The sequence below is a fragment of the Lactuca virosa genome, chromosome 3 (genome assembly GCF_052849685.1).
Source record: "Lactuca virosa cultivar CGN04683 chromosome 3, Lactuca_virosa_CGN04683_v6, whole genome shotgun sequence".
Taxonomy (NCBI): domain Eukaryota; kingdom Viridiplantae; phylum Streptophyta; class Magnoliopsida; order Asterales; family Asteraceae; genus Lactuca; species Lactuca virosa.
Genome location: NC_136428.1, coordinates 383,337,150 through 383,347,169, shown reverse-complemented (window position 1 = coordinate 383,347,169; position 10,020 = coordinate 383,337,150). Strand labels below are relative to the sequence as shown.

Here is a 10,020-nt window from a genome sequence, read left to right as displayed (position 1 = left end):
GTTAATTAAGGTTAAAATGTGATGAGGTTATAACCATACTGATATGACACGTGTTTGACACGACGACCTAATGGCGCCGATACTGATGTGATATTTGTCACCCGTAGACTTGCAAGTCCCACTGTAGCTAGCAGCAAGGTGTGGGGTGTCAATCTCGTATAGATCTATACACAAACTCATGCTCTCCCTGCAGGAGACTCTGGTTACAAAACGCGACCTAACAAGTATATTGCTAAGTCGTGAAGTAGTGGTTTCACATTATTGATATAGTATTCTTGTATTTGTATAGTATGTTCCTCCCTGTTTCTCTTTATAGTATGTTCCTCCCTGTTTCTCTTTATAGTATGTTCCTCCCTGTTTCTCTTTATAGCATGTTTGAACTCCTAAACTATACCTATTATAGTTTACTAGTATGTTTGTTTGAACTGACTCTGAATTGAAGAAAAGACTCAATTATCTACTGAGTTATGCTCGTACTTTAAAAACGGAGTTTTATAAACAATAAAGTAACAAAACTTAAAAGAGTGTTTGAAATGTTTTGATCACTTATAAAAGAATAAGAAATCCTTTACCGTGATGGTTATCACAAATAACATTTACACAATTATCATTATGTTCAACTTGTATTCCCCCCCCCCCCCTTTAAAAGCATTTAAAACATTTACAAAATTGATTATAGAGGTATGAACTCACCTTATGTGGGTGATTCAATTGAAGGTTCGCGTAAGGATGAGAAGTTCCACGAATGAATTCCCGAGACACAAACGAGTCCTAAATGACATATAATGGCATATATAGGCATGTAATTAGTGTTTAAAACAACTAACATGCACGGAAACTACCTTAGGGATTAGTAAACACTTGAAATGAAGTGTTAAAATCACATGTGATTGATCAAGAGGGAGTTTACGGCCAAAGGAAAGTGTTCACGGCCCAAATGGATGAATGGTTCACGGCCCATTGGAGTTCACAGCCCAATATGATGAAGGGTTCACGGCCCATTGGAGTTTACGGCCCAATATGATGAAGGGTTCACGACCCATGAAGGGTTCACGGCCGTGAACACCTCAAACTCATGAAGATGGTGTCTAAGAGTGATGAATCTAGGGTGTAATCAAAGGAGGTTCTAAGCATAAACAAGTATATATGTGTTACTAACCTTTTAAGGGAAGATATAAGAGTTCTTGGTGGATGATACTTGAGAGAGTTTGAGAGAGTTTGCGGCCAATGGGGAAAGAAATGACGAAAAGTGAAGTTATCTTATATATATATGGGAAAAGATCACGGCCAGAAGAGAGTTCACGGCCGTGAACTAGGTTTGCGGCCGTGAACCTCAAGTGTTGAGTTCTCTGGTTCGGGTGCAACCCTCTGATCTCGAGCTATTACTTCCTAACACTCATTCCTTAAGTGTACTAGGCTCAAAAGCGTAAGAAAGATCCTTAACAAGGCTAGAAGGCAATAGAATTAAGTCTGACTTTTGGTTGATTCGCTGGTATTTTTAAGATAAAAATTTTCGGGTTGTCACAATGAACGCCGCCGGTGCGTTAGTGAGTCTAAAAGGCATCACCACGAACTCGTAATGCCCATAACGAGTTCTAAAGGCCCTCTTCTGGATATCCTCCTCACGAACCCTCATCTGATGATATCCAGACCTCAAATCGATCTTGGAAAACCAAGACGCACCCTGCAACTGATCGAACAGATCGTCGATCCTTGGAAGTGGATAACGGTTCTTGACCGTCAGCTTGTTCAACTCCCGGTAATCAATGCACATCCGGTGTGAACCTTCCTTTTTCTTGACAAAAAGGATCGGCGCTCCCCAAGGTGAGCTACTCGGTCGGATAAAACCCTTCCCCAACAGCTCCTGAAGCTGCGAGGATAACTCCTGCATCTCGGGCGACGCAAGGCGATAAGGTGCCTTAGCAATAGGTGCCGCTCCCGGAACCAAATCAATTCGGAACACCACTTGCCTCTCGGGAGGCACACCCGGTAACTCCTCGGGAAAAACATCCGGAAACTCACTCACTATCGGAACCTCAACGATAGAGATCGGTCTCTCAGTAGTAATCCGCATATCCATCACATACGACAGAAAACCTAGGCAACCCTGCTGTAAACTCTGTCTTGCTCGGGCAGCAGATCAGAAAGCTGATCCAGATCGGGTACCCTCGCCATATACTGTAAGCATTCCCCCACTAGGGTCTCGTATGGTCGCCATCTGACGCTCGAAGCCGATTACCGCTCCGTACCGACTCAACCAGTCCATGCCCACAATGACACATACATCACCCATCACGATCGGTACCAGATCTATTGGAAACTCAACACCAAAAATCTCGAGCACACATCCCCGAATCACATCAGTGGCAAACACCGCACGCTCATCAGCTATATAAACTCTCATAGGTCGACTCAACGACTCACGTCTGATACTGATATGGTGACTAAACGCTAATGATACGAACGATCGACTCGCACCAGAGTCAAATAACACTAAGGCAGGTACAGAACTCAAACGAAAAGTACCTATGCATATCACAATATAAGCACAAATATCTCAGAATAGAATAAACAAAGGAATACATACCGGCCATGACATCAGGTGCTGCGCGGACCTCCTCTGCTGTCAGCTGGAAGGCTCTCCCACGAACCTTCGGCGCTACGGCCTTCACGGGCCGACTCTCGGTAGCTCGCATAGTAGCGGGTGCAGATCTCTGAAGCAGCTGGGGGCACTCGGCCTTCCGATGGCCGGTATGGTTGCAGTGAAAGCAGACTGCAAACCCCTTGGGGCAATCCTTCGCTATGTGCCCCTCCTTGCCACACTTGTAGCAAGACCCCGCTCGACATATCCCCTCATGACCCCTGCCGCACTTCCCACAAGTGCGCCCCTTCTGGCCCCCTGATCTCGAATCTGTGGGCTTATCCCGCTTGGCTGCCGGCTGCGACTGTGCCGGTCGTCGATCCCTCCCCTGAGACTCCACCTCCTCTCTGGCTTGAGTCTCCAGCTCAATCTCCCTCTTTCGGGCATTTGCCTGAAGCTCAGCAAATGACCGATAAGTCGAGTTCGCCACGAACTCTCGAATATCCCTCCTCAGAATGCTCAAATACCGGTAGAAACGTGCTCAGGGTAGAACATTGTCCTCTCATGGAACATCCTCGTAATCACTGTCACTGACTATGTCCTCTGTTTGAGGGACAGAAAATCCTGGGCCAACCGTTCCCTCTCTACCGGGGGAACGTACTCGTCTCGGAACATCACAGTAAACCTCTCCCAAGTCACGACAGTGTGCTCTGTAGGAGTAAAATGAGCTGTCACAAACTTCCACCAATCCTTCGCGCCCAAACGAAGCTGGTTCAGCGCGAACCGTACCCTCAAGTGCTCTGGACATGAACAAGTGTAGAAACACCCCTCGATACCAGAAATCCATCTCATCACAGCAATCGGATCCTATGTCCCATCAAACTCTGGTGGCTTCGTGTTGCTGAACTCCCAGAACAACAACGAGTCACCTCCCTGTGGCCTAGCAGTAGCGACAACTGCAGTGGCGGCAGCAACAGCAGCCTCAGTGACAGTAACGTATCGCTCATCAAATGTCTCAATCAGGGTGGTCTTGATAGACCCAAACGTCTCGGGAATCTCTGCTCGGATGGATGCGGCCACCTCCTCATGAATCATCCTCCGAATCTCATTGTCACTGGTACCACTGGTACCACTGCCCCCTGGGTTGTGGCGCGTACCCACCATGATGTCTCTGAAATACAACACAAAATAATCAGAGACTCGCTCGAGTATACTCACACTCGATCACTCCCCCTACTTGCTTTTTAGCATCCCAAGGATTCTTACTTGAACTGCCCACCGACCCGGTGCTTCCAGTAGTACGGGCCCAATACTACCTTCCACACCGCATCTGTAATCACCCCAAGTCCTCCTTTTAGGATTCTACATTGCAAGTACTCTATATCTTGCCGAACACCGACTACCCTCATAAGCTAATTTCTGTTACATACTCGAACTCAAAGCAAATCACAGGTAGCAGTAACTCCTAGGCTAAGGCATCACAAATCAGGCCACTCTAGTCCTAAAATATGAAATACCTAGCCTACACTAGCATGCATAATATATATCTCATAAATATCTCTTAACATAGAAAGTAAGGGTATTTTGGGAAATCACCGTTCGGGCGCTGGCTGATTGTACACACTGCTCTTTCTCCATTTTCTCTTAGAAACTCTTACTCATTTTAAAAAAAATCGTTTCTCTTAGAAAAATTTCTCAAATCCTCAGTTTGAGTCAACACATACCCGAAGGTGCATCCGAATCCCTCAAACCAAGGCTCTGATACCAACTTGTAACGACGTAATTTTTCAAACCAATTTTTTTCATTTTTAAATCACATAAAACCCATATATTATATTTCATAAAAATCATAAGTGTCTCAAAGTCAACATAAATCCACAACAAAAGTCAAATCCTAGAATCCTCAAACATAATCTCGAACAAGTGTGTATAATCACGCCGGTGCCTTCCCGCGATCCTCTGGGGTACCTGAAACACATAACACGTAACACGGTAAGCATAAAGCTTAGTGAGATCCCCAAAATACCACATACAACACATTAGTCACTCGAGGCTATAACTCTGTAAGACCCTCCGGTCAATGTGTCTCAGTGGGACCCTCCAGTCCCACGACTCTGATGGACCCTCTGATCCTAACTCTCTGGACCCTCCCGTCCTAACTCTGTAAAATCTGAATAACACATAGCATAAATCACACAGACATAATGCAGTAATATCACAGTACTCAAATAAACACATAAGACCCTCTGGTGACACATAGATACCACTCTAGGTAAAGTATAGTGAGAAGACTCACCTCGTAAGCTAGCTGGTAAAATCTCGTGCTCGAAATCCTAGATCTAGCCTCCGCCTAACATATTAGATAAGTATCTCTAATAAATATCTCACTCTTACTCAAGTACACCAAAAGTTCTCTTACACTCTTTCTAACCCTTGGAATGGGTAAAACACCATTTTACCCATTCCTTGTCTCAAATGCTCATACTTGACCGAACCATAAAGTAATAGAAGTCAATACGAGTTAACAGTCAGAGTTGACTTGACTCGTCAAGTGCACTCTTGTGACTCGCTGAGTCCACTTGTATCCTCAGAGCTCTTCTGAGGGTTTCACTCAGCTCGTCGAGTTGACCCCCAACTCGACGAGTTGTCACTGGGTCCAGCAGGTTGGGGCAACCCGCTCCGACTCGTCGATTCATCTCATAGACTCGGCGAGTTGACTCATTCGGATTTCTCATTTGGGCACCCGATGTCAGATTTGCAACTCCAACCTCAATATCTCGCCTCCTAATACCCAAAAGTCATGTAAAGGTTCGATCTTGATTACCATGCATGGCATGTATTGCTCTATATTCCATCACTACTCCATTTATGCTTCCAAAACATAAAACTCCTTGGTTGATTCACTAAGGCTCTAAGCTTTTGGACTCTCTAGACCTCAAAAGGTCCAGATCTGAAGTCTAAACTCGAAAAGGGGCTTGATGCATCCATAGCCCCACCAAGAAGGTGTTACAAGCCCTAAATCTCAAGAACATGAGATCTAATCATCCTACAAGAAAGGTAAAAGCTTTTTACCTCGATCTGAAGCTTGAGATGAAGCAGAAACAGATCCACTGGCCCTCCCTTCTTGATCTTTGAAGAACCTTCCTTCCTCTTCAAGGAAATGAGCCAAAATGAACACAAGATTAGATATCCTCACCGCTCTAGCTCTCTATGGACGTTAGGGTTTCTCTCAAGGGTGTAAGGGTTCTGGTGAGACGAAATGGAGGCTATAAGTGCCATTAAATAGGCCACAAACCCGAGAATTTAGGGTTTCCTTCAGCAGCGCTGACTCGGCGAGTCGCCTCACAGACTCGTCGAGTCCATTCATTAATCCACGTCACTATTCGCGATTCTACTCGATGAGTTGAGGCACCAACTCGTCGAGTCACTCCACAAATCTCAAATTAAATAATAAAATATTATACCTGGGTATCCGGATGTTACAATGCGAGTCTTATGATAATTTACGTAACCAAAAAGCTCAAGGAACCACTAATATCTCCAATGTCGGCCAACGTGTCATATTACCTTCGTCTTTTACTGGTGGCGCACGCTATATGTTGCAAAACTATTTGGATGACATGTCACTATTTAAATGCTTTGGATATCTGGATTTCTTCACAACCTTTACGTGTAATCCCAAATGGCCAGAGATTAAAAGGTTTCTTAAGGATACTTCACTTCAACCAGAATACAGGTCTGATATACTATGTAGGTTGTTCGAGATCAAGCTTGATGCATTTATTAAAGACTCAAGGGAGAATCACATTTTCAGCAAAGTTCAAGCATATAATTGAAATTATGTTTTTTCATTATTGATAAAACATTACTCTTATTATACTATATTTTTTTATATGTTTTTACAGTCTAATCATATTTTTTTTATTTGCAAAATATTTTGCAGATGTTTATACCATTGAATTTCAAAAGAGAGGCTTGCCACATAGTCATATATGTCTATTTATGCATTCTGACTACAAGCTACCCTCTATTGAATTTATTGATCCGATAATTTCCGCCAAGATACCAGACAAAATTGAAGATCCAGAATTGTATTCCCTTGTCAATGAGTTCATGATTCATGATCCATGTGGAGCTGAAAATATCAATTGTCCATGCATGGTGGAGAAAAATTGCTCTAAAAACTTTCCAAAACAATTTTGTAATCATACGTCTATTGATCAAAATGGTTTTCCGTTATATAGGAGAAGAAACGATGGTCATTTTGGAGAAAAATCGGGTGTCAAGTTGGATAATAGAAATGTTGTCCCCTACAACAAATATCCATTGAAAAGATATCATGCATACATTAATGTTGAATGGTGCAATCAGGGATCTTCTATAAAGTATTTGTTTAAATACATAAACAAGGGTCCTGATAGAGCTATAGTTGTTGTTGTACGAACCAACAATGAATGTAAAAATAATGATGCGGTCGATGAAATAGCTGAATATTACGATTGTAGATATTTATCTGCATGTGAAGCATCATGGAGAATTTTTAAATATGACGTTCATTACAGGTATCGTTCTGTGGTGAGACTACCTTTTCGTCTTCCTAATCAACAACATATTGTATATGGCGAAGACGATGATATTGACAATGTTCTGGACAAACCTTCTGTTGCTACTTCAAAGTTCACATCTTGGATGGAGTGTAATGCAATTAATAGCGAAGCACGAGAACTTACATACGTTGAATTTCCTACAAAGTTTGTTTGGAAATTAAATGGTAGATTTTGGAAGCGAAGGAAAGTAGGAAATGCCATTGGTAGAATTCATTTGGTTTCACCTAATCTTGGTGAAGCTTATTTCTTAAGGATTCTTTAAATAAATTTAAAGGTCTGACGTCGTTTGATGAAATTCTCACGGTAAATGGTGAAACATATTCTTCTTTTAGAGATGCTTGTTATGCACTTGGGCTATTATATGATGACAAGGAATACATCAATGCAATTAAAGAAGCAAGCCATTCCAGATCTGGTTTTTATCTACGCTTCTTATTTACTACATTGTTGATGTGTAACAGTATGTCTAAACCATAGGACGTTTGGGAAAATACATGAGAATATTTGGCGGATGGAATTCTATATAACCAACGACAAAGGTTCAAATCTCCAGGTATTAAAAAAAATCTTGATTTTTATTTAAAATAATTTTCTTTATTATTCAACACCCATTAAATAATAAATAAAAATATTATTAAATATTGTATTTTAAATTTTATAATTAATTTAAAATTTCTGGTGCAGACTTATCACATACTGAAGATGAACTTAAGAACTGAACTTTATTCGAAATAGAACAAATTTTACTTTTAAACAACTCCAGTCTCAAAAAGGTTACAAACATGCCTTACCCAGACGTTGAATCAGTTTCTTCTTCAAACAATCGACTTATCACCGAGGAGCTAGATTACGACATTTCCATTATAAAGAATGAGTTTGATCGTATGTTTCTTGCATTAACAAATGAGCAACGTCACATTTTCCTTGACATCATGAGTGTTGTTAAAGAAAATAAAGGGGGTGTCTTCTTCGTTTATGGTTATGGTGGAACGGGTAAAACTTTTCTAGGGAAGACAATATATGTAGCAATTAGATCTGATGGTCATGTTGTTTTAAATGTTGCTTCAAGCGGTATTGCTTCGTTATTATTGCCCGATGGTAGAATAGCACACTCTCGATTTATACTTCCATTTGAACTTACTGAGGATTTTGTTTGTAAAATAAATCCAGATGGTGAGCTGGCTTGCTTATTAAGAAAAAACTCTTTCATAATTTGGGATGAAGCACATATGGTCCATAAGCATGCATTTGAAGTTTTAGATCGAAATTTGAAAGATGTATTAAGGTGTGAAAATTCTACCATCTCAAATATTCCTTTTGGAGGGAAAGTTATTGCCTTTGGAGGAGATTTCAGACAGATTCTACCTATTGTTCCGAGTGGCAGTAGACAGAACATTGTTAATGCTTCTTTGAGTTCTTCATATTTATGGCAACACTGCAAAGTCCATAGATTAACAAAAACATGAGGCTAACTGTTGGATGTGATCAATCTGATATAGAAAAAATAAGAGATTTTTCAAATTGGCTATTGGATCTAAGATAAGGCAAACTCGGTGGTCCGAACGACGGCGAAACGATTATCGATATTCTGGATGATATTTTCATTACTGATCCAGATGATCCTATAGGTTCATTAATCGAGTTTGTATATCCTTCAATTTTGGAGAAGTACAGCACTACAAATTATTTCCAAGAAAGAGCGATACTTGCTCCAAAAAATGAAGTTGTTCAGGAAATAAACGGTCGTTTGCTTAAGAAGTTTCCAGGAGATGAGGTTGTATTTTTAAGTTCAGATAGCATATGTGAGTCCGAATTTGTCCATGGTCAGTTTGATGCAAATTTATACTCGTTTGATGTATTAAATGGTCTCAAAGTATCTGGTCTACCAATTCATAAGTTAGTTTTGAAAATTGGTGTTACAGTAATGTTACTGAGAAATATTGATCAGAAAAACGGCTTATGTAATGGCACAAGACTACAGGTGATATCATTGGGCAAATGTGTTATTGAGGCACGTATAATAACTGGAACTAATATTGGAAACTGGACTTTTATTCCAAGAATGTCTTTAACTCCACCAGAAATAAAATCCTCTTCTAATTGACAAGAAGGCAGTTTCATTTGGCCGCATGTTTTGCAATGACTATTAATAAGAGTCAAGGACAATCGTTATTTAAGGTTTGTTTGTTTCTCAAATATCCAATTTTTACACATAGACAATTGTATGTTGCTTTCTCTAAAGTTCAAAGCAGAGAGAGATTAAAATTATTAATTTTAAATAAAGATGGTAGGCTCACAAATAAAACTTCCAATGTTGTTTATAAGGAAGTTTTTCGCAATTTATAACCAACTTTTTTGTAGCATCTTTTAGTCATTTTTAGCAAATCAGACTTCATCCATCATATTAATTAATTAATTTATAATTACGTATTGTATTTTTTTATGTTAATTTCATTACCGACATGTTTTGTTTGTTTTATATCAAATCAATTTCAATGTTTTTTTTGGGTTTTTTTGTCATTACTCAAATGTATGTTGCATTATATATACTCATGACTTTTATAAAATAGATGGACTTACATTTGTAATTATATACTTACAATTTACAAAGTTACTAAAAATAGGGAACATAGCCTAACAAAAACACCACCATTGCACGAATTTCAAGGTTATGGACCTGGATTTCAAAATATATTATAAATAAGAAAAAAAATTAAATAATATGCTAATAATGCAAATAAGAGCAATTTACTTTCATTACTTTATGTTTGTCTGTCATTTGTGCAAAAAAAAAACGAAAATAATATGCTAAGAATGCTAATAAAAGCAATT

General features: G+C 39.9%; 2 protein-coding genes across 2 annotated transcripts; both read left to right on the top strand.

The window, feature by feature from the left end:
* Positions 1–6,057: 6,057 nt before the first annotated feature.
* LOC145164978 (uncharacterized) lies at positions 6,058–7,907 on the top strand. The gene is made up of 4 exons (XM_079083620.1): positions 6,058–6,331; positions 6,525–7,352; positions 7,463–7,648; positions 7,873–7,907. The coding sequence occupies exons 1-4, from the start codon at positions 6,058–6,060 to the stop codon at positions 7,905–7,907; spliced, it is 1,323 nt and encodes a 440-aa protein (XP_078939746.1).
* Positions 7,908–7,970: 63 nt separating this feature from the next.
* On the top strand, positions 7,971–9,292 carry LOC145164977 (uncharacterized). Its single transcript, XM_079083619.1, has 2 exons — positions 7,971–8,361; positions 8,805–9,292. The coding sequence occupies exons 1-2, from the start codon at positions 7,971–7,973 to the stop codon at positions 9,290–9,292; spliced, it is 879 nt and encodes a 292-aa protein (XP_078939745.1).
* Positions 9,293–10,020: the final 728 nt, after the last annotated feature.